At 50.1% G+C, this 25,941-nt stretch overlaps 1 protein-coding gene across 1 annotated transcript; it reads left to right on the top strand.

Annotated features, from left to right (window-relative positions):
• The first annotated feature begins 988 nt into the window (after window positions 1-988).
• On the top strand, window positions 989-3,519 carry LOC133723312 (uncharacterized). The gene is made up of 4 exons (XM_062150122.1): window positions 989-1,376; window positions 1,455-1,554; window positions 1,744-2,815; window positions 2,914-3,519. The coding sequence occupies exons 1-4, from the start codon at window positions 989-991 to the stop codon at window positions 3,517-3,519; spliced, it is 2,166 nt and encodes a 721-aa protein (XP_062006106.1).
• Window positions 3,520-25,941: the final 22,422 nt, after the last annotated feature.

Genomic DNA, 25,941 nt, shown 5'->3' with positions numbered 1-25,941 from the left:
TTTGATGTCTATGATTATGGGTTGTGCGTAATTTCCTTGTTGGGGGTTAGGGTTGTGTCCCTAACCCAAATTTTGTGTAGAAGATGTTTAATTTAATGTAATGATGCAATTTTCATATGATGGATGCTTATATCTATTTTTGTTGGGTTAAAATGCATGTCTAGGAGCCTAGTCAACTCTAGGGTGTGTATTTTGAGCATGTCTAGGATGGAGTTAGAGGCTTGACCCCCTCTAATTCCTAAGCTAGAAACCTTCAATTTCGTATTCGAGGGGTTATAAGCATGGTGATTTACACCCGTTGCGTGATTGCGCGGGCGGGTCGCTTAGTAGTCTAATTCCTCGATCTCTACGCCTCTTGATGTGAATTAGTGACCCTTGAACCGGCTTTAATTCATGCCAAGTGAGTTCCTACGGCCCTTGAACCGGAGTAGGAATACCATGAAAGGGAATTTCGGTCCTTGAGCCTTGAACCGCCTTGGATACGACTACCGCCAAAGTAGGAATTTGCATCTATGTTAGATTAGCTTCCGACACATGAAATTGGGTGAAGGAACCTCCCTAACACCCGACATTCCCATTTATTTGGTTACACTTTTATTAATTTCTTTGCATTTTTATTAATTGCTTTACATTTCATTACATTTTGTTAATCTAAAATCAACTCTCAAAATATTGAACTCCAACTCATTGTAAATATTCATCACTAGACTCTTAGTTTTGATTAGGCTTTGGTGAAAATCAAAGCCCAGCATTGCTAAGGCTTGGTGTCTTAGATTAACATTTTTATTTATTTTCTTTTTCTTTTCTTTGTTTGCTAAGTGTCTTTATTTCCGATTACCCAAGGATTGTGGGTTAGCCACTAATCCCCGTGGTACGATAAACTTTGGGCATAATACTTCCCTATCTTGACAATGATACGTACGCTTGCGTAAATGTGTATCCAAGTCAACTAGTCAACGCCATATTCGCAGATGATATCGGGAAGATAATGGAGGTCTATAGAGACGACATGCTCGTCAAGAGCGTCACAGTTGCAGACCACATCAAGAACCTGGGCATCGTCTTTGACATCTTACTCAAGTATGGCATGCGACTTAACCCAGACAAGTGCGTGTTTGGCGTACTTGGTGGAAAATTCCTGGGCTTCGTAGTCAACGAGAGAGGTATTGAAGCAAATCCAGAGAAGGTACAGGCCATCCTCAATATGGCACCACCAAAGACAAGAAATGAGGTACAATCCCTCATTGGGAAGGTTGTCGCTCTCGCCCGGTTCATATCACGCTTAACCGACAAATGCGCTCCCGTTTTCAAGCTCCTTAAAACTCACCACACCGAGAAAATCAATTGGGGGCCCGAGGATGACAAAGCTTTTCAAGGCATCTGAGACTACCTGGCATCAGTGTCCACTCTCTGCAAACCCATTCCAGGAGAAGTCTTGTACATCTATCTTGCAGTATCGGTCACGGCAATCAGCGCTGCCCTGGTCAGGCGCAAGAACAGTGATGAACTGCCAGTCTATTACATCGGCAAGGGGTTCAACAATACCGAGTCCAGGTATTCCGATATTAAAAAGTTCTCCCTCGCACTCCTCACAGCCGCCCGGTGATTACGACAATACTTCCAGGCGCACACCATACATGTCTTGACCAACCAGCCTTTGAAGCAGGTCCTCCAGAAACCAGAATCCTCAGGCAGGTTAGTTAAATGGTCTATCCAACTTGGCTAGTTCGACATTCATTACAGACCGCGCACAGCTATCAAGGGGCATGCTGCTGCAAACTTCATACCTCGCGAGGACAGCGAGCCCTCGGATGAGATGGCATCGGAACCCCACTCCACTCCGAAATGGACCCTTAACGTCGTCAAATCCTCCAACAGTAAGCTCAGTGGAGTCGGAGTGGTCATAATAGACCCAGAGGGACACACCTACGAGTATGCGCTACAATTCAAGTTCAAAGCATCAAACAACGCAGCCGAGTACGAGGCGCTCATAGATGGCATCCAGTTGGCAAAAGAATTGGGAGTCTCGAACCTGGCAATCTTCAGCGATTCCCAACTTGTCGTAAACCAAGTCGGTGGCGACTTCCAGGCCAAGGAACCACATCTATCTCGTTACCAATCACTCACCAAGACCCTACTTCAACGTTGCCTCATCAGCCACACCATCGCTCTGATTCCCCGAGCACAGAATACCAAGGCAGATGCTGTTGCCCGATTGGCGACATCCCCGCCAAACATAGATATCGGAAGCCTCAAGATGGAAATCCTGGAAAAGCCGAGTATCGACAAGTCGTTCTCGGAAATATTCCTTACGGAGAGCAAGTGCCGACCTTCGTGGATGGACCCATTCATTGATTACCTCTCCAAAGGTATCGAGCCAACGAACAGGACCATCGCCACTAGACTCCGCAGAAGGGCAACACTATACACGGTCCAAGAAGGCAAGTTGTACAGGAAAGGAAGGTCATTCTCACTGCTGAAGTGCATCTCCCTCGAGGTCTGCGGCAACCACGCAGTGGCAAGAAACCTCGCATTTAAGGCACTGCGCACAGGGTACTACTGTCCCACAATCGAGCAAGATGCAAAGCGTATCGCTAGCGCCTGCCTCAAATGCCACCAGTTTGCCAACTCCCCTCTCGCACCGTCAGTACCACTCTCAATTATCATCGCCCCTTGGGCATACTGCCAATGGGGACTTGATTTCATTGGAAAATTCTCGACGGCACCAGGACAGCTAAAATTTGTCATTGTCGCCGTTGATTACAACACTAAATGGGCGGAGGCCGAGGCTCTAGCCATGATCACAGTCGCCAAGGTCATCAACTTCCTTTGGAAGAACATTTACTGTTGATTCGGAATCCCTGAAACCATTATCACCGATAACGGTGCACAATTAGATAACGATACTCTTAGGGACTTCGTCGGCCAATACGGCACAACGATTTGATATGCCTCACCCGCACACCCATAGACAAATGGCCAGGTCGAAGAGTCAACAAAATTATCAAGCAAAACCTGAAGAAGAGGCTGGATGACACCAAGGGCTTATGGGCAGAGAAGCTACCCGAGGTCCTGTGGGTGATCAAAATGACCCCCACAGAGGCCAATGGCGAGTCCCCTTTCTGCTTATCCTTCGGCACTGAGGCAGTAATCCCGATCGAACAAGAGGTCCAAAGCAATAGAATGGCATGCTTCGACGCACTCACCAACTCAGAGGGGCTGAGCCTCGATTCTGACCTCTTAGAAGAACACCGAGAGCGAGCCCAACTCCGCAACATCAACAACAAACAACGTATCGCCCGATACTACAACGCAAAGGTCATGCCTCGCCTTCTTTCTGTTGGGGATTGGGTGATGAAAGAAAAGATGCCTACTCCAACGGGGTTAAAAGCCACTTGGGAAGGACCATACGAGATCACCGAGGCCGTCAGACCCTCTACCTTCTATTTGAGGGGCGCGGACGGTATTACTCTGCCACATCCTTGGAACGCCCAGCACCTTGGCTACTACCCCAGGTAGAGCGAGACACCCAGACTTTGCAATCCCCACCTCTCTATCGCCACCTCTCCATGACTATAAGCACCAACACCATCTCCTTTTATCTTTTTAATTCAATGTATTTTGCAACTGCCCTCGTGCAGTAATGAACGACATGCTATTAGCAATGAATGAAATACTCTCGCAACGAATGAAAAGTTTTTACTCGCCACACTTCTCACCACCTGGCAAACGCCAACGATTATCGCCATTCGACCCTATATGGTCATATCGTATCCCTACACCACTATGGCCATAGGCCCTATGCTGGCCACCACAACGATCACACACAACGGGCATGGGAACGCTGTATAGCAATCCCAACTTATTGCCCACGCGTTATCATTAATGTAAATGCGATATCGTTTCCGGCCGGTTCTGCTGATACAGCACGATGCTGTCCCTCGCAAACTCTTGCGCTGCCAATGGCGATCAAATGAATGAATGTGATCAAATGAATGAATGTCACCGATACGCGATCCGTCGCGCTAACTGAATGAATGCGATCAAATGAATGAATGTCACCGATACGCGCGCTTGAACGAACGAATGCCTCCAATGAGAATGAATCTCAACGACACGCAATACATCGCGTCAAATGAATGAATGCCTCCAATGAGAATGAATCTCAACGACACGCGATACATCCCGTCAAATGAATGAATGCCTCCAGTGAATAAATGAATGTCAACGATATGCAACACGTCTCGATAATGAATGAATGAACACCAGTGCTACGCCACACATCGCAGTATCGAAATGAACGAATGAATAACGATACACGATACGCCATGATAAGCAAGTACAAAATGCGCCAACGATGGTAAACCATCACCAAATGTGTTACCAGTAAAATAATGCTCAACGCTTACAAATACTCCAACGCCATGAAAGGCGATACACAATGAAAAATGCAACACTGTACATACATGTACATTTGCAAGCATAATTAGCTCTAACGGGCTACGCTCATTGTACCACCGAAGGTACTGATTCCAACCAAAGGAATGACATGCAGACACACCGCCAGGCGGGCTACAGCCCCAACGTCGGACCACCTCCAGATCGCCGCCAACGCGCCGCCACGCGCCGCGCCAAGATGGCATCAGAAGCTTCTGAAACTGGGAACTGAAGCATATCAGTCCCACATCGAAAACAAAGAGAAGATCAACCTCTTCCTCACCTATAAAAGGTCCTCTCCTCTCTCCTCATTAATGACGCATTCAATACTTTACCTACTGTTACTTTGTCAACATAAATACATTGACTAACTTAGGCATCGGAGAGTTGAAGACCGCCCAACGCGGTCTCCCTCTGACGCCCTTTGTATTTTACTTGACAGGTAGCGGAGGCTTTGAGAACACCATAAGTATCGATCCGCCCACCGGATCAGCGTTAACAAAGGTTCAGCTACCGCCGAACTTTTAGACATTAACATTGGCGCCGTCTGTGGGAATCCTTGAACAAAAGGCCATCCCACCACAATCACCATGACTAACGGTAGCGGGGGAAACGCTGATGAGCAGGTAGACCATCCCGCCGTCCCCCAACCTCCCGACCCAGCAGTAGGCGTTAACCGCGCACTATTCACAACCCCGGCCAACCCCGGCGGTGAGGCAAATCCGAGCAGCAGCCGCCCGCCGGTCCAAGATCTCGTCACTATGTACGAGCTAGCACTGGCGGATCTTCACAAGGCAAACAAGGAGCGTGAGGCGGAACGCAAGGAAAAGGCTGAAGCCCAGCGGCAGGTGGCTACACTCATGACACGTTTCGAGGAATTAAAGAAGACGCTGGAGGCCACCGCCCGCCCAGCACAGAGCGAGCAGTCACATAGCACCAGGCATAGCCGACCCGGCACCGGAACGTTGGGGCCGGGGCCGGTCATACAGATGCAGGTGCCGCTGAACCCACCCGAGTTATTGGGAATGGGACCACCGCCCATACCCCAACCCATGTTAGAACAAGAAGCGGAATCACTCCCGCACACCAACCGCTCGGAGGCTAGGGCAAGGACCGCGAATATTCCGCCTGTGCCAAGGCGCGGGCTGTCCCAGCGGGTTGTTCAGGCTGATTCCACCAACGATGCAACCGCCCAGATATTGGAAAGGATGCACCAGCTGGAGCAGAGGTTGATCCGGGCGGAGTCAGGCGTCCCAGCGCCAACTCAGAATCCGCTCTTCGCTTCCAGACCCGGGCCCTTCACCGCTGCCATTCTGCAGGCTGTCAGACCGGCATATGCAAAAACCCCAAAGATGGCGCATTACGGTGGAATGTCTGATCCCTTCGTCCACATGGACACCTTCAAGAAGGTCACCAACAACAAGGGGTTCGACGACGCCACCTTGTGCCACTTGTTTAGCGAAACGTTGGATGGCGAGGCAATGAACTGGTTCTTTGAGTGTCCGCCGGGGTCTGTCAGTTCATTCAATGCACTATCCCATGCTTTCCTCTCCCGGTTCATCTTATTATCCGCTGGTCATCACAACACAAGTCAGCTGTTCAGCGTCAAGCAGGGGGAGGACGAGTCACTGAAGGCCTTCATCACAAGGTGGCGGGCGGCAGCATCTCAGTGCCGTGACCTAGACAAAACGATGGCGTCGGCGGCCTTCAGGAAGGGACTGCTCAAGGGACCGTTCCTCTATCACCTCAACTACAATCATCCCAATGCGACGTATGACCACGTCATGAGTGAGGCGGTCATTCACGCCCAGGCGGAATTCATCACATACGGAGAAACCCCACCGCCACCACTAACACCAAAATCAACACAGCCATCTTCCAGTCATCAGGAAACCGCTAGCAAGACCCCCTCAGCACCATCAACTGACAAGAAAAGGGAGTGGCAACAGGGCCACCACCAGAGCAAGCGGCAGAAGGACCAGCAATACCATAAGGGAAACCGCCCAACCCATGGGGATAACCGCAACAAGCAGGTGGAGTCCTCGCAGCGGTATGCAGTTTTCACGGTCCTGACTGCCTCATATGAAGACATCTACAATCAGTGCAAGGATCAGATCCCACCGCCACCCCCTCCAAAATACCCAAAAACAGGCAAGCCCAGGAACACCGGCAAGTGGTGCAAATACCACGAGGACAGCGGCCACAATACCAACAGTTGCAATGCTCTCAAAACGGCCATTGAGACCTTGTACCGTGATGGCAAGATGGACCAGTTCAAGGTGCGTCAGCCACCACCAGTAATTGCCAACGTTGAGACCTTGGGCCGCATCAACACCATCGATGGCGGTGCCCCAATCACCAGCATGTCTCACAGGGCAAGGAAGCGCTATGCACGCGCTAATCACCCAAAGGAAGTCTGCAATATCCGCTACGAAAGATCCGCCAAACTCCCGAAATCAGGTTGGGAACCTATTACCTTTTCGGAGGAGGAAGAGCGCGGAGTGCATTTACCCCATAACGACCCATTCTTGGTCGATGCCATTCTGGGCAAATTCTCGGTGGGGAGAATTTTGGTGGATAGCGGATCCGCTGTCAACGTCATCTTCAATGGTTTCTACGACCATCTCAAGCGGAACAAAAAACTGCTCCAGGATCACGAGCCACTGCTCAGCTTCTCCGGTGACGTCACACAACCGCTGGGGTCAGATTACATGCGGCTGGTTATTGGTACTAGCCCTTGCATGGCGGAGGTACATACAGAATTCATTATTGTCGACTGCTTTAGTTCGTACAACGCCATCATCGGTCGACCAGCACTTAACAAGCTCAAGTGCATCATTGCCGGGTACATGCTCCTTATGAAGTTCCCCACGCCCAACGGCACGGGCTGTGTCAGGGGAAGCCAACAGCTGGCACGAGAATGTTACTCAACAACTATAGCGCGGTCGACGCGCCGCCATGAAATTCTGACAGTGGGTAATGACGCACCGCCACCAAACATCTTTGAGGATCCTAGGGATGAAGAGGAGAAGTATGTAAGGAAGGAGCCGGTCGACCCTGACACGTCACTAAAGGTTGTCTGCCTCTCGGACGAATACCCTGAGCGGACAGTCCGCATAGGCGCCCATCTAAACCCAGAGGTGGAGGCAGAGCTCACTCAGTTCCTACGTGATAACGCCGCCGTCTTTGCATGGTCATACGCGGACATGCCAGGTATCTCTCCTGACATTATCACTCATAAACTGACCATCAAACCCTCCTTTTATCCCATCAAGCAGAAGCGAAGGGCCTTTGATGAGGAAAAATACCGGGCAATCAGAGAGGAGGTCGCAAAACTCCAGGACATTGGGTTCATCCGCCAAGTTATCTATCCCCAGTGGATCTCAAACCTGGTAATGGTCAAGAAGGCCAGCGGCAAGTGGCGGATGTGTGTCGACTTCAAAAATCTCAACAAGGCATGCCCAAAGGATAGCTTCCCGCTACCTCGTATCGATCAGCTAGTCGATGCAACTGCCAGACATGAGCTCCTCAGCATGATGGACGCTTTCTCCGGATACAATCAGATCAAGATGCACCCCAGCGACCAGGAATGCACCACCTTCACCACCGACAAAGGCCTCTACTGCTACAATGTCATGCCTTTCGGTCTGAAGAACGCCGGTGCAACTTACCAGCGGTTGATGAACGCCATGTTCGCTGAGCATCTGGGAAAAATCATCGAGGTCTACGTGGACGACATGTTAGTCAAAAGCGTAAAGGCCAGCGGACATGTGGCAAACCTCAAGGTCATAGTAACCATTCTCTTGGCCTACGGCATGCGCCTCAACCCAGAGAAGTGTTTCTTTGCGGTCACCGCTAGCAAATTCCTGGGATACATCGTCAGCGAGCGAGGCATCGAGGCTAACCCAGACAAGGTCCAGGCCATCCTTGACCTGGCGGACCCTGAGTATAAGGTACACGTCCAGTGCCTCCAGGGCAAGTTAACCGCCCTTTCTCGGTTCATCTCTCGACTCACTGATAAGTGCGCCCCATTCTTCAAACTCCTCAAAACAACGCACAAGAAGGTCATCGACTGGAACCCGGAGTGCCAGGCGGCGTTCCAGGGCTTAAAGGAATACCTGGCGGCAGTCCCTCTCCTTTATGTTCCTGTGCAAGGAGAAACACTATTCATCTACCTGGCGGTTTCGGCGTCGGCGGTAAGTTGCGCCATTGTCCGGCGGGAAGGCCAAGATGAGCTTCCAGTGTTTTACGCCGGCAGAGGCATGAACGGAGCAGAAACAAGATATCCTCCCTTGGAGCAGCTGGCCCTCGCACTTATCGTTGCTGCCAGACGCCTCCGGCAATACTTCCAGGCTCACACGATCCATGTGTTAACCAATCAGCCGCTGCGGCAGGTGATGCAGAACCCTGAGCACTCGGGGCGCCTCAGCAAGTGGGCCATCGAGCTCAGCGAATTCGACATAGATTACAGGCCAAGAACCGCCATGAAGGGCCAGGCAGTGGCGGACTTCATCGCTGAGCTAACCGAGCGACGGCTGGAGCCCGGTGTTGAGACAAGTCCAGGAACAGAAATGGTAACCGTTGAGGAGGTAGCTCCCCCACAGTCAGACTGGAACCTGCATGTGGACGGCTCCGCCAGCGCCAAGGCCAGCGGCGCCGGAATCATCTTAACAGGACCCGGGGGACTGAACGCGGAGTATGCGTTAAAATTCAACTTCAAAGCTTCGAACAACATGGCGGAGTACGAGGCACTCATCGCCGGTCTACTCCTCGCCATTGACTCAGGGGCTGACAGCGTCAACATATTCAGCGACTCCCAGCTAGTCGTTAACCAGGTCAACGACAGCTTCCAAGCCAAGGACCAGCAGTTAGCGGCATATTTGGGGTACGTCAAAACGTTGCTAAAAAAGTTCAAATTCCACAACATCACACAAATCCCCAGGGAAAAGAACGCCAAGGCTGATTCACTGGCGAGACTGGCAACCGCCCAGCCACATCAGAGTCCAGCGGACACAAGGGTAGAATACCTTGACAAGCCAAGCATCACAAAGACCCTGGCGGAGATCTTCAACATTGAAGTCAACTCCAGCTGAATGGACGAGATCATTGCATATAAGCGCAACGGCACATTGCCAGAGGATAAGATCCAGGCAAGACAGCTCAAGCGGAGAGCAACCCGCTACAACATTCAGAATGGCAAGCTGTACCGCCAGGGGTTCACCTACCCCAACCTCCGCTGCCTAACCCCAGAGGAGGGAAAGATCGTCCTGGTGGAAATCCACGGCGGAGAATGTGGAAACCACTCAGGTGCCAGATCATTGGCCAACCGCACATTGCGACAAGGCTACTTCTGGCCCACACTGGGTGATGACGCCCGGAAAATTTCGAGGTCTTGCCACAAATGCCAACAGTTCGCAGATCTCCCACATGCACCGGCGGAACCTCTGTCAGTAATCATCGGCCCTTGGGTTCACTCCACGTGGGGCCTTGATTTGATGGGAAAATTCCAAACCGCCAAGGGCCAGTTCAAGTACATCATTGTAGCCATCGACTACAACAGTAAATGGATAGAGGCGGAGCCACTAACGGCAATTACTACCGCCAAGGTCATTCGCTTCCTCTGGAAGAACATCTACTGCCGCTATGGTGTCCCGCACACAATCATTACAGACAACGGTACACAGTTCAACAACAAGGAACTCATATCGTTCACCGCCAACTTGGGCACCAAGCTAAGTTTTGCATCTGTCGCCCATCCCCAAACCAACGGCCAAGTCGAAGCAGCGAACAAGATAATCAAGAAGCTGCTAAAAAAGAAGCTCGACAGCGCCAAGGGTTTATGGGCGGAGAAGCTTCCAGAAGTCCTATGGGCCATCCGGACAACTCCAACTACCGCCACCGGCGAAACTCCTTTCTGCATGATGTTCGGCGCAGAGGCGGTCCTACCTATTGAAGTAACTCAGCCTACCGCTAGGGTCGAGGGCTACTGCCCAGACACCAACGGCGACGGCATCAATCTGGACAGGGACCTCCTAGAAGAGAAAAGACTCAAGGCCCATTTGCGCAACTTGCAAAACAAAAGGCTGGTATCGCGTTTCTATAACGCCAGAGTCAAGGCCCGGAACCTCCAACTGGGGGACTGGGTAATGAAAGAAGTCATTCCACCTCCGACAAAGCTCCGCCCAACTTGGGAAGGCCCATACAACATTGTGGAAGTCGTGAGCCCAGGCACCTTCTACTTAATGGACAAGGATGGCGTCAAATCGGCCCACCCTTGGAATACTGAACACCTTCGGTATTATTACAAATAGTCAGACCGCTACCCAAGAGCATCTTGACTTAGCTAAATTTTTGTTTAATATTTAGCTAAGGGAAGCTACCCGACGGGTACTACCCCACTTTTGTACGCTGATCAATCAGCTATCAATGAAACGAGGAATTATTCAAACCATTGTTACCAAGTCTAGCACTGAGGGCAACTGGCAACGCCAGCGATCGTCAGCGGACCTCGTCCGCTACGAGGTGCACTTGGACCAATTTTAATTCCTTTAATGTGTCATTGATTGACAAAAGCAAAATGTAACTCAAAGTACTAACGGTACAAACACATGGGGCAAACATAAACTCAGAATTTCATATTATTCAGCAAAACATTACAAAATGATATGCCTCAACGGCTACAAAGGAAATAGGGAAGTTGCAAAATCTAGAGCGGTCCAACTGGCCTCAGGGGTGCTCTTCGGCATCTTCTGCTCCGGCGGGCGGCGGCACGACCGCTCGACTCGTCTGATCGGACCCTCGCGCTATCGGACTTGGGGTCTCTATGGTACCATCCGCACGGGTGTGCGCCGCCAAGAAGCCAGCGCGCGACACCTCCGATGGGGTGGGGTTGGGAGTCTGCTGGGAGTCTTCCGCCGGATGTGCACCACTTTCCCCGCTCCCTGACCGAGAGCCTCCCACTGGGGCTGCCACGACAGTTTTCTCCGGCTGCGTACTCCTGGTTGGCGGCGCATCAGGCTGCGACGCTTTGGCAAAGTCGATGGCACCCTTCCGCTTCAGCATATCTATGTTTGCCAGGGCCCCGGCCTTCGCCGACTCAGTCATCGCCTTCTTAAACTCCGCAGACCGCTTGAATGCCTCGACAGCGGCTGCCGCAGCGGTATTCCCTTCAGCTCTCAGACGAGCAACCTCACCTTCTAACCGCTTCAACTCCGTCACCTTGGCGGCAGACTCCCGCTGTACGATAATAAGTTTTTTATCCTTGGCGGCAATCCGCTCCTCCAGCAACGCAACATCCCGCTCCAACTTGGAGACGCGGTCATTCCTCTCCAAGTCACGCTCGATGGCCACGCGGAGCTTACCGCGGGCATCGGCAAGGTCACTCTCTGCCTTAGTCAGACGCCGCTCTGCCTCCGCCAGCTTCTCCTTATCCTCCGCCAACTCCCGCTGGAGACTTTGAATTTCCTCCCGCAACTCCCCCTCGACCATGGGCTGCTTCGACGCCGCTGCAAACATGTCGTACAGTCCCGCCGATATTTGCCCAAACGCCAAGTTGAAGGGCGATTGGTCAATTGCTGTCGGGCGTGAGATACCCGCTAGGCCGCCGAACCCTAGCCGTTCGCATAGGTGGAAGAGAAACTCCCGCTCCCCATCTGTCATGAACGGTGCGTACTCGGCAAACGAGTCTAGCTCGTTGGCGGCGGGCTCTTCTCCCTCCACCACAGCAGTCTTCGACGGAGCTCCTCGGGCCCTCTTCTGTTGGCGCGAGCCGATCACCTCCATGTCCTCCCCCTCTTCCTCGTCAGGGGAGTCAGCCTGCCGACGTTTTCTCTCCGGCGCCCTCTGGTTCCCGGCGGCAGTCTTTGTAACCCTCACCGGCGGTTCCTCCCTTGCTGCAATGACAGTATCCGCCGGCGGCACCGCCTTTTCCTTTTGGGGGCCACGCCTGTTGGCGGGCATCCGATCTTTCTGCTGCCCAGCCGCAGCGCCTCCCTTCTTCCCGCCAGCCACTGGGACCCCCGCCTGCACTACCGGCAGGCAATCCTCACCAAGATGGGAGTGGTGTGGCATTGGCAGCACTACCGGAACCTCTGACTGGCTCAGCGCCAGTGTCTCGGGGTTCACCAGCGTCTGTTGGGCTGCCAGCCCTTCGGCGTACATGGTCTCCAGATAATTGTCCACCTCGGCGCGGTCCATTGCTTTTTCGAAAGCGTCGCGACTCGACTTATTTCCTGGCGGAGTTTCTGGGAAAATATACATCAAGCCAGTCAGTCTCGACTACTTATTACAAACGAAACATCGGTCTGACGGAAATTTCTTACCAACGGAGCGAGTAAGTTTCTGGTCGACTAGCAACTCCCAGCCAGTCAGAAGTCTGAAGTCCAGCAGGTTACGGTTCCGCCAACAGCCTCTGATACGAGCAATGCGACACTCCTCCTCCCGCGTTAGGTTGTACCGCAGTCCCGCTGCACAAACACAATTAGATTAGTAAGAATACAAAGCCTTCAAGATAAAAACCCCGCTGGCGGCCGCCAGCGGAAATTGGTCACCAACCTCGGATAGGTTGGAATTCCGAATTAATCCTAAACGTCGGCCCTGCTTCGTTCGCTCCAGCCTGATACTCCCATCCCTCCGTGGCGACACAGAAGGTCCCCCGCCAATAGGACATTGAATCCCTTAGGTTTTCTATCAACTTCGGTGCTCCCTGACGGCGGCTCAGGTTCACTTGCCATCTGCAACCCTGGCGCTTCACGTACACCAGTTCGTAGAAGTGAAGCACTTCCGCCACGGTAGGCCCCTCGCATCCGGACAACCGCCACAAGGAGTTCATCGCCAGCAGCAGGCGCCACATGTTGGGACAAACCTGACCGAACGCAAGGCCGAATTCACACACCAGGATTTGCAGATTCGGCACCAGCGGTAATGTCACTCCTTGGCGGAGTATCGCTTCGTGAACGGCCGCAAATCCCACCGGGAGAATTGACGCTTTCTCATCCGCAGTCGGCGGGCGCAGCTTCACAGAGCCCGGCAGCCGGAACGTCCGCTTCATCTTGCCAACAGCGGCGAGAGTCATCCGCCCTCCCGCCTCGTCGACGGGGGTGCCATCCCGGAGGAACCACGCGGACTCAGCGTCTTCCCCCGCTGTTTCCTCATCCCCAGCGGATCCGCTGGCGGCACTGTTGCTCGCCAAGCGCTCGTCGCGCCTAGCTTTGGCCGCCGCCACCTCACCCGCCTTAGAGCTCTCCGGACGTGACGTACGACCCATGGCTATTACCCAAGGTATGGTCTGTAGCGGCTCAACCTCTAGCGGTTCCGGCAGTGAGGTTCCTGCATGGGCAGACGGACGCAACGAGTCAATAAATATCCTATCCGCCGCGCTGAACGACACGTCAGACCCGGAATCCTCACTGCTCGATATCTCTATGACGCTAGCCATCCCAAACCCTAAAACCCACACCAGTTAGCACAAACACAGATCTAGCCTATTCTTACATCAGTATCGACAAGAACATGAGTCACAGTTTACCCAGAAATCACAAAAACAAGAACAAATAACCAACAAACACTGAACCCAGATTCGACCATCTAGCAAACCCAGAAATCCCGACTGTCAAAAACACCAAAACCCATCCCCCAAAACCCACTTTACACACTCAGAACACCCCAAATTCACAAAACCCAGAACACTGACAACAACAAATACATAGAAATTCAATGGAACAGGGATAAGATTCAGAGAACCAACCTTACTGATGAAACCCTTGCTGTGATTGCAAGCGCTTGTCCTCACCAATAGAAACCTCGTTCCCAAGACCCGGTGACTCCACAGCTTTCGCCCTGCAGAACTCTATTCGCAAATCGCAGAGAGCTTGAAGACGACGACTCGGGTTTGAAGTTTTCACAAAGTGTCAAATCTCGCTAAGGTTCCCCCCCTTTTATGTCAACATCAACGCGTTCTAGGCCGTCCGCTAAAATACGACATCACACACCAGCCGTACACGTGTCACCACTTTTCACTTACTCTCCGGATTAACCGAGGCGTCGCCTCGGTTACGAAATCCATCATTACTATCATTAATGGCGAGAAGACGGCTACGCTTAGGGGACAGGCCTGCACACGCTAACCCTCTACGGGTTCAACACGTGTCAACCACCACCAGACGAAGCGTCCGGTGGGAGCAACCATTTGGGCAGAATTCCCCAATCGTCCAAAGTTTCCGCTGAGCGAAACCCAGCCAGCGGAACTTCTCACTTATCCTCTGCCAAGTGACGAAGTCTCCGCTGAGCGAAACCCCGCCAGCGGAACTTCTCACTTGTCATCTGCCAAGTGACGAAGTTTCCGCTGAGCGAAACCCAGCCAGCGGAACTTCTCACTTATCCTCTGCCAAGTGACGAAGTCTCCGCTGAGCGAAACCCCGCCAGCGGAACTTCTCGCTTGTCATCCACCAAGTGACGGAGTCTCCACTGAGCGAAACCCCGCCAGCGGAACTTCTCCCTTGCCATCCTGCAAGCTGGGCATCTTCCGCTATGAACATCTAGCGGAACCTCCTTTTCAGCTTGCTAGCTGCGTATGTTGTTCAGCACTATCGCTCTACAAAATACCGCTAGGCACGCCTACCGGACGCCGCTTCTTACTGCATTTAGCGGGGGGATATCCGCCAAACGGCGAATCCCGAGGCCACGCCTCACTCTGACAACGACCGCCACGCGGCGTTACCGTCAGACCGTCCCTACGGGACACGGGGACTTGTCAACAGTCTACGACGGCCCTGATCAGGCACGTTGACCCCCGTCATTTGGGTCCTAAAGCTTGGGCTCGCTACCCAACACCCTCTGCTCCGTGCAGCTCCCCCTCAACAAACAATTTTCCGACCATCCGGAGGTCTATCTTAGCCAGGGAGTGGGGGACTCCCTGGGGGGCCTAGCAGGGGCCCACCCGAAAGGGTAAAAAGCGTTTGCTCGATAAAACCAACGGTTGACAACGCACTGACGCTAATTATGCTCTTGCAAGTCTAGCGGAAGAAAACGCTTCAAACCGCCGAACAACTCCCCAACCAAGATTGCCCTCCTTGACTGGGGACTTGGGGGACTTGTACATACATGTACATTTGCAAGCATAATTAGCTCTAACGGGCTACGCTCATTGTACCACCGAAGGTACTGATTCCAACCAAAGGAATGACATGCAGACACACCGCCAGGCGGGCTACAGCCCCAACGTCGGACCACCTCCAGATCGCCGCCAACGCGCCGCCACGCGCCGCGCCAAGATGGCATCAGAAGCTTCTGAAACTGGGAACTGAAGCATATCAGTCCCACATCGAAAACAAAGAGAAGATCAACCTCTTCCTCACCTATAAAAGGTCCTCTCCTCTCTCCTCATTAATGACGCATTCAATACTTTACCTACTGTTACTTTGTCAACATAAATACATTGACTAACTTAGGCATCGGAGAGTTGAAGACCGCCCAACGCGGTCTCCCTCTGACGCCCTTTGTATTTTACTTGACAGGTAGCGGAGGCTTTGAGAACACCATAAGTATCGATCCGCCCACCGGATCAGCGTTAACAAAGGTTCAGCTACCGCCGAACTTTTAGACATTAACAAACACAATGAAAGGCAAGTACAGAAATGAAAGGCGATACATATTTACTCTAGAATGGCATACAAGGGAACTTCACTACAAAGGCTTTGCGACCATTAGCGATACACCAATATAACCTTTATACAAATGCGATACACATACTCCATGAAAATGCTATATCTTAATACAAATGCGATACACGCCCTAGCACACGAATGCGATACACATGCAACTATTCTCGTCACCCTCCACCCAAGTCTGATTCTTTGGAATATGAGGAGCCCCGGAAGAAGATCACTGAATTGGAGGATTTATAGGCTGGCCAAGCTCTGGTAGGAAAGACTGGGGGAGGAGACCCCAATTTCTGCCACTCTCCGCCTTATCGCCACCCGATCTCCACCAATGTAGCGCCGCCACACCCCCAACAGTCGACGCCCTTGGGTTTCTCACTTGAACGGAGACTCAGTTCCGCAGGAGCACCGACTGCTCAACCAGCCAAGGGACGGCGACGCCGAGCCCGCCTGAGATTAGGCTATAAAGCCCAAAATTCTAGAAACGCAAACCGCCAAAGGGGAGAAAAGATTTCAGGAGCAGAAGCACAATGAAAAACAAAGAAAATGCCATGCTGAAAATGTGATCCACCCACCTCCCCACTCTACCTATTTATAAGGGAAGGCCACCGCCACTAACCGCCTCCAGATGACCAATGGTCGCGCTGCTTTAATGACCTGCAATAATGACACGGCACCAAATAGACAAAGCAATAAATATATTCAACGCACGGGGGACTCTCGCCCAGAAAATGTTCTCTCCCAATAAATTTTCCATATTCCCAACGCAAAACAGACATCCCAAAAAGAAGACCAATCGGTGAATGTCTCCACAAAATCCAAAGCATTTACACATGCAGCAAACCTATCGCTAACAGAGCAAAATAAAAAGAAGAAATTATGTCTCGCCCTCGGCACTGTGCGCCCGCTCTCCTCCTCGGTCTTGCTCTCCCACTCCGTCTCTCTCCCCAACATTCTCACCCTGCAGCTCACCTTCGGTATCCACGCGTTCCTCCCCTTGCTCGCCTGTAATACCCTCCTTCTCGCGATTGCTAGCCTGGCTCAAGACATGCTCTGTTACAGTAGCTGGCTCACGGATCACAATCCCAGCGCTCCGACCACCACTACCGGCACTAGCTTGCGATCGCGCCTCTTTCTTCGCCTACATATCACAGACCATCTTCTCCTGATCAATCCAGCCAGCGGCAATACCGTCACGGATCGAGTGCAAGGCCCCATCCGAGAAAGCCTTATTCATCTTCTCTTGAAAGGGCGCCGACTTGAGATAGAGATCCACCGCCTTGTCCCTACCTTCACGCTTGGCCTTCTTAAGCTTATCACCTTGGGTCTCGGCAGTGGCACGCAGTCGAAGGCACTCGTTGGCAAAGTCACTAGCCCAAGTCCGCTGCTCAGCCAACTCCTTCTTCAATTGCTCCAACTCTGCCTCCCTCTCCCCAGCTTGGCATTCGACGACTCTCAGGCGGTTAACTTCTCCTTGCAAAGTACCAACCTGTCCCTCTAATTCCACCACACGATCAGGGTAGGGAGCCAAACTCTCCAAGGCGGGGCCACGCAACTCCAACTCGGCTCCAGTTGGACCTGCCTCTCCAACTCTCCAACTCTCCTCCCGGACCTGCCTTTCCAACTCTCGCAATCGCTCCTCGGCAACGTCAACTTGGACCCTGACCTCTTCCAAGGCCTTCAGACCAACCTCAGCCCGCTGTAACTTGCCGGTCAGGTCCAAATTTGACTCCCTTAAGGGGGCAATAGTGTCCTCGAACTCCGGACGACGAGATTCCTCCATCACGAGCGCTCGCTCCAGTTCCATCCTCCTCGTGACTCCCTCGTCAATCGCCTGCCTCATCTCACCCCGCTCCGGCCGTGATCCAACCCACCTTGGAGCTCGTGCGCCCTCTCTCTCAGCATTCAGCTCACCCTGCAGCCGGGCTATCTCTAGATCAAAATGCGCAAGTAGCTTGGCGGAGGCTTGATAATTCATGTTAACAGCCTACATCGCACACAACCCAATTAGAACATGCACAAATGAAAAAATGCAATGAATGCATACAAATGGATCGCGATACATACCCTCATCAACCTTTCCTGCACTTCCCGATACCCAAGACGAGGATCCTCAACACTCACACGACTGCTATCACGATGACAATTCCGCAAGTCAGCGACCATGTATAGAATGGCACCGTCCGTGATCCTAACCTCGCCAAGAGTGCGCGCGAGACCCCCAATAACCTCGTCAAGAGAACCCCGAGAGCCCCCACTTGTAGATCTGGAGCGCGACACACCGTCAACCCAAGCCCTCTTACCTCCATGGGTATCGACACTAACACCCACTAGGGGACTCCCGAGACGAAGCTGTGAAGCAACCCTCTTCCTCAACCCAGCTCCATCAGTGTGAGCACAAGTCTCAGACACTCGGGTCTCATCCATCTCGCCAACCTAGGCAGGGGCCTCCGTCTCGGCAACCTGGGTACCCCCAACATCGCCTTCTCCAACCTCTTACCGCACTTCAGAAGCCTTGGCAACCGGTATCATATCACCAACAGCTTGACTAGTCACCTCCACTTCCCCACTGTCAACAGTAATGACCTCTCACGATACCGGACCGCGGATATCGTCACCAAAGACAACGTCCAGCTGCTCTAACACTGCATCCTGTGCCAGGCGAGCCTTGGCACTGGTATCGCTTTGGCGCCGCTCAACTTCCTCAAACAACTCCTCGACGAAGATCTCCACTTTGACCACCGGCTCCGATGGTCGGTCCACGACGCCATGCTCCACCCCTCCTGTCGAGACTTGGGGGGATTGCCTTGTACATTCCTGAACCTCGGGGGACTGGCGCTCCTCAACGAGTACTTGGGAGAGCTGACCAACCTCGCCCGCCTGCTCCCAATACTGAGCAGCTTCCCCAACACCTGGCTCCAGATGGCCCTGACCTACCTGCCCCTCAGCACCCGCCTGCTACTCTGCTTGTTGGTTGAGATACTCCAACACCGTATTGGAAAACCTCAGGTACATCTCATCGGGCAACAGCATGTTCACCCGATGGTCGGTCACATGTACCTTCTTATCAAGAAGTTCGACGCCAACTAGCCTTGCCGTCTCCGATTCTTGCAACAAGTCCCTGATGATAACATCAGTATCCACCTCCGCGTATGGGGCATCACTCTTGCTAGCAGCCTCGCTAGGCATATCTGTTACAACACAAGAAAATAATGTTAGGACCGTAAATAAAAGAACGGTTAGACATCATACACAATCAACAGCCCCTCACCCGGACGCCTCCCCAGCTCAAACCAATCATATATCGGGAGCCTACACAGGCGATAGAACCCTCTCGTCCTCCTGGGAAACGCACCTAACACCCTCGCCACACGCTTTCGCTCCAGCGTGGTCAGGATAGCCTCATGCCTCACTACGATATAAAGACACGCTGTTAGCACACACCAATGACAAAATCCACCAAAATTGCAATCACGATACTCACAGATAGGCTGGAAACGAGTTGGAGCTCAGTGCACCATGTCTGGATTCTGGCTGCGGCCACCAACCAGGAAAGGCCTACCCCGCTAGAGAGCATAAATGTTTGAAGGAAGGTCCTCGATAATCGCACGGCCACGCGCCCTAAAATTAACACACCCGCTATTGCCAGCCTTCGTCGAGTATTGCATCTTGAACAAAGAGTTAAACTCGCCAATGCTGGGACATACCAGTCTGCTAAGCTTCCACAGCAGCAATACTCCCATCAATTAGCTCAGTGCGTTTGGCGATAGCTGCCCCAACGATACATTTAGGCACGACAGCAGATATTGCAACTGCTCCAGTATCAGGAATGCCAGCCCACACTTAAGCTGATACTCATAAAAGCACGCCCATCCCACCTCGAGGTGGCTAAAACATTCACCATCCCTCAAAGGGCGTAACAATACATTGGCCGGAATGCCCCAGGTCGTCCTCATTTCGGTGATCTATTCCTCCGTCATACTCGAACCGGGCTGATCAATGGGCATCTTGCCAAGGAGTAACCGCCCATGTGGCGAGTGAGGAATCTCCAACACCTCAACATTCTCCACCTTGGGAACATTGGAACCCGCAATTTAGTCAACCCTACTCGGAACTCCATGAGATACACCCTCGCCACCACCTCGGGAAGTGCCCACGGCACCCCGGCGAGGAGCACCCTCACCACCTCCTCGGGAAACACCCTTACCGCCACCTCGGGACGTGCCCACGACACCCCCATGAGCTGCACCATCGCCACCTCCTCGAGAAGCACCCTCGCCCCGGCCGCAAGAAGCACCCCCACCTCCTCCTAAAGAAGCACCCTCGCCACTCCCACGGGAAGCGCCGACACCACCACAGAAAACTCCCTCACCTCCATGAAAGGAACCCTCTCACCTACCGCGACCACGATGCTCCCGCGCGATACTGCGAACGATATACACAATTCTCAATCGCCTCCTATCTATCGCCTTCCCCAACCTGCCCCACAAAATTTCAAAATCTAATAACTTAGTCCAGAGCCGCAACAACAAGCCCAACTAAACCCAAAATTCACCTTCCCCAAAGCTTAACCGGACCCACAATGCCCAGAGCCCACCGGCAAATCTCACCTCCGGCAAATGACTCACCAACGAAACCCACACTACCACACAAACGCCCTCAGAAAGAAACCCAGAAAAGTCATGAGACAACGTACCTGTTCACTCCGCCAACCGGAAAACAGAAACAACGATGCCCACAAAACGGAATTCCGACCACCAGCAGAAAAATTCAAGCTTTTTGCACGATAAAGGCCCTAACTTTAATTGGTTCTTATCCCAATCACCAACAAAAATAGAGGAACAGTAACCGCCCCCATCTCCCCCCCTCTGTCCTTATATAGGGACCTCGAGAATACAGGGACCGTTGGACGTGCAAGGACGACGACACCAGATCTCACCACGTGTCCGACATCTCTGACCGTTACTGATAGGACTTGCCTCGAATTTCCCCCTGCAATCCGAAGTGGCCCTGCGGGGCCCACCTTAGAACAAATTCTACCAAAAATTTGACAGAAATTCCCCTAAAAATGGACTACCCAAAACCTGTAGAAATGAAATTTACACTTCTAAATCACTCATCCTTATTCTCCTGGAGCCACCCTGCTCCCCAAATCACAACATCGTCCAATTCAAAGAACACAAAACGCAACTTGAATAACATTAATCCCACAGGTAATCAGAGCAATTCTAATAGAAAGGTAAACAAGGAAAACCTAATTCAAAGGCAAATGCGGAAGCCATGCTGTTGACTATGCCTCAACTCCATGTACACCCGACCTCAACTAATTTCGCCTACAAACTGGGCATTTGAAACCGAAGGGCCCAAGGGGAAAGTACATAAAAACGTTAGCGTGAGTGGACAAAAATGAATAATTGAAAAGAAAAAGGATTTTATACTTTCCCACATTTATTTCTTTAGAAACTCGATGCTTGCAACAATGGTAAAACATTTATCTTTAAAATTGAGAATCTCGTAAAGACAAGACAGCCCCGCTAGTCAAAAATAATATAATAAGTAGGGGAAGAAGATAGCCATACGAATGAGCCTCCCAGGCTCGAGTGATAGCCTCCCAGGCTAAAGTACTCCCATATACTCCCGTTATATACCCACACGCCACTAAGTGTAGCGATTAGGAAACAGGGCTTCAGCATTACTGTCACAAAGACAGTAACCAGCACCATAAAGGCGGACGGGCTTCGGTGATCCCATCACCTCGCCACAAAGGCTGACATCAATGCTAGCATGATAATAGTCACCCAAAGTATGGCAAAAGAAAACATATTCGAAAACCCAGTAAATCCATAAATACATAAGGCTTCGCCAACTCTCGCAAATGAATTTCCAACGACGTGTCCCACACGCCAAGATAATCTCAATTTCAAAATAAATAGGCGAGAAATAATAATAAAACATGATCTCCGTAAACCGAAACAAAACCAATTCCAGAATCATCATCAAGGCATTCCCAATGCCAAATCCGAAAGTCGATAAAAAAATAAGAAAAATCAATAAATCAACAGTGTGTCCCACACGCCAAAAATATTCTCGAGTCAATGATGAATAAGCAAGGAAGTTCAATAATGAACTAATATTCCATTTTGGAAAATACCATGGAAAATACTTTGTTGAAAAACAACATAAATCATAATTTCGAATCCGGGCATAACAAAATTAATATCCGAAAATCACAACCAGAATAATTCATAATCACTTCATGAAACTCATCAATGAAAGTAATTCCTCGAGATAAATCGAAATCAAAATCCGAAAACAATCATATGCTCAAAATGTAATATGATAAATAACTAGAGCATTACTTTAAGAAATAAATGCATGCATCATTATTTAAAAACAAAAGTTCACTCACAGTACTATTTATGCGATCACGCGTACGAGTTCCTTCATCGAGCAATAGCTCGGTACGTCACCCTTAAACCACTTGAAATTGGCCGGTGAATAAAACCCAGAAAATTCTTCAAACCCTAGGATAAAAAATTCTTCGATTCGATCTCCACACTGAGAATTGGAGCTAGAAACTTGAGGGGAAATGTTCCATGGCTCGAGGCGCTCCTATTGCACTTGGTCTCATCATCGGAGATGGCCCGAATCGGAAGAATTGCAGGAAAACCCCAATCTGCTACAGTTTTCTTCAAGCCGTCGATTCTCACTTTTCCGGCCAAATCGCCGTGACCCACTACTGCTAGCGTGTGGAGGAGGATGAGGCGCGCCGGTGATGACCTGTGACTCGTCCCCTGGTGGCCGGACGGAGGGGATTCGAGAGAAAAAAGTGAGAGATCAACGCGGGGGAGAGACGGAGAGGAAGAGAGAGAAAGTCGGGGTAGGGGGTAGGTTTCCCGAAATGGAAACTTACCCTGGTAACTTTCTATATATATAGAAAGTTATCGTGAACAGTAACTTTAGTATTTTGGCCATAACTTTCGTATACGAACTCCGATTTAAGCGTACCACATATGCGCAGACTCGGTTTAATGTCCTCTACAACTTTTGTGAAGAAATTTTTCTCAAATTTTGACCCGAACAAAAAGTCAACTTTTAGGGCAACTAAAAGTATCGAAACAAAGTAAAAAGTGAAAATAGTTGTCGTTTACCGTCCATATGACTAGTAAATAGGTAAATTAAGATACGGGATGTTACATTAGGTAAATTAAGATACGGGATGTTACATTCTCCCATCATAAAAATTTCACCCTCGAAATTTCATGCCGGTTAGAAAAGAAAAGACACACCAATTGATTCAAAATAATCTCAAAACTTATCAACTCTTCCTTAGATTAAGCTTTCCTTTTCACAACCTCAAATCAACAACCAATAGAAACTCTTATGATCCCCACTACAAAAGCAATGAAAACATGCTTATAATCCAAAATTATCAACGTCCAAAGTCGAATCACTTGTCTTGTTGAACCATGTAGCACCATAAACTCGCAAGTACATGAATTCCGGTGTAAAAGAAAATTCATTTCAATGGTTAGCTCAGATAACACATGGTATTGACTTCACATACCACCATGTTAAAATTATAGCATTCATAACTGTGAGACCCGGAAAAATGTATCGAGCTTAGTTGATCGTGCGAGGAATTGTTTAATGATCTCTGTAATTATCAAGGTGCTCGAGAATATTTTTTTTTAGAAATTCTCATAAGGTGAAATCCTCAATTTAAGTGTTGGATAATAAAGTTCACTACACGACGAGTTCGTGGAAATTTTCGGGGAATTTTTCGAGTACCCGAGCTATTTACGGCGATTGTACGAAGTTGTGGGATATAAGAAATTAAATTCAAGAAAATGGGAATTTGGTGGAGCGATGTGAGCCATTGATCCACTCACCGCTTGATCAGGGCCGTCCATTGTTAAATGGACCAATTTATTTATAGCTGTTGATCAGATCAAAGAGAGAGGGAGAGAGTAAGCTCGAGAGAGAGAGAGAGAGAGACCGAGAGCTCGGTGCTCTCAGACCCGAAGCACGACCCGACCGACGCCACTCCTTCTGGCCACCCACGACGGCGCGCGGCCACTAGAAGCTTCATATCGGTGTCGCCTACGTCCGTGTGGTTCCAGATCATACATGCAGTGACTGGGAATGAAGAATCGACGATCTAAAGCTTAAAGAACCTCCGGCGAGTTCTGCAGTTCCCGGCGACTCCGGCCACCGTTTGGGCCGCCTGTGGTATGAAACCTCACCTCCTCGTCATGCTCAACACCCCAGTATGACTAGCTTTTCGATTTAATCAAGTTTTGACGATTTTGTTTCTAGGTTGCTTCTACCTCCGTCGCGGTTCCTCGACGCCGGCAGTTTTTCCGGCTCTTCTTGGCTTAGTTTTTGGCTGGTTGAGCTGAAATCGTTGGCCTGGCTGAGTTGATTGTTTCGGGTACGTTCTGCAATAGCGATGTCACCGTTTGTGGTGGTAGTTTCGATCACCCTGGTAACTTCTTGGTTTTGATTTGTGCTTTGAGTGTCTATTGATGTTGGGTTAAATTCGTAAACGCAGAATTGGCTAGGTTTGGAAGTAGTTGAGTGGGAACTCTCGGTGACCTGAGTTCTTCGTTGGAAAACAAACCTACAGTTCGGGGTTTTGTTTTGATCTAGTTGATCACAAGGTGAGTTGGATCTTATCGAAGGTGCTGGAAATTTACCTGTGTGGTTAGCTTTTGGAAACTGGGTTGCTTTGTTGCATGCCTACTGTGATGTTGTGTTTGAGAAGAGTAAATTGGATTGATAGTCACAAGAAGTCAAAGCTATGTTGTAAGCTTGCTGTTTTGTTCATGTTTGCTTGATAGGAGCATTTTAATGCGATGTTTTAATAGTTATTTTCCCATATTTTGCTTAGCTATTTCCTTTACTTAATCATTTTTAATTTAGTTTCTATTTTCTAGGTACATCGAATAAATGGAGAAGAAATGAGCTTAAAGGCAGAAGGGATGCAGAAATGAGCTTAAATGAAGAAATGGAGTTTTCTTGGTCCGACTAGGAATCCCAGTCAACGCATGAATCCTGATGAGGCTAGGAAACCTGAAGGCACTAGGAAACCACATGGATTGGAGATGACGCTGGAGATATTATAAGAGATTAAATCTGATTTTTGCATGGGAAATGATGGAGATAATGTGGAAATCAAGGAGATTACGTTGAGAAAATCAAGGGAGAGTTTCAAGAGATTGTGCAACAAGAAAAGGTTCAAAACAAGTCCAGATTCGTTCCTTAATTCCCTCAAGATATGTTGGCTGAAATTAGAGAATAAAATCTGCAGTTATAATGGGAAATAAGGAGGAAATCAAGGAGTTTTCATTCACATAAATTCTTCTTATTTCGTGGAGATAAAAAGGGAGTTTTAATTCAATATTTATCCTAATTATCTTATTTCCTATTGATTATAATTCTAATTAATTTTTGATTTTTCTTGATTTTAGGAGTTCATTGTGAGCACAAATCTTGCAAGAAATTAGTGCAATTCAAAGGAGAGGAATAAGGGATGTATCTGGTCACTATTCAAGCAATATACCATGAGTCATTAAGGGGAAAAGAGATCAGAAAATTCAATACTCTGTCAAGAGAAGATCAAGGAAATTTAGAGGAGAAATCACCTCTAGATGATTGGCCATGATTGCATCACAAGAGAGGAGAATTCCACTATAAATAGCAGCAATCCTTGAAGCCAAAAACATCACCACCACAACAACAACACACCAACACACAAAACAACAACACCACAACAACACCTCTTCATTCAGAAAAATGATCTCCATTCTCTAGTCTTCATAAGCTCTGCGTCTCAACCAAGGAG

The sequence above is a fragment of the Rosa rugosa genome, chromosome 7 (assembly GCF_958449725.1).
Source record: "Rosa rugosa chromosome 7, drRosRugo1.1, whole genome shotgun sequence".
In the NCBI taxonomy this organism is placed as follows: domain Eukaryota; kingdom Viridiplantae; phylum Streptophyta; class Magnoliopsida; order Rosales; family Rosaceae; genus Rosa; species Rosa rugosa.
The sequence above is the reverse complement of the archived record's forward strand: the minus strand, read 5'-3'. Positions and strand labels throughout refer to the sequence as shown.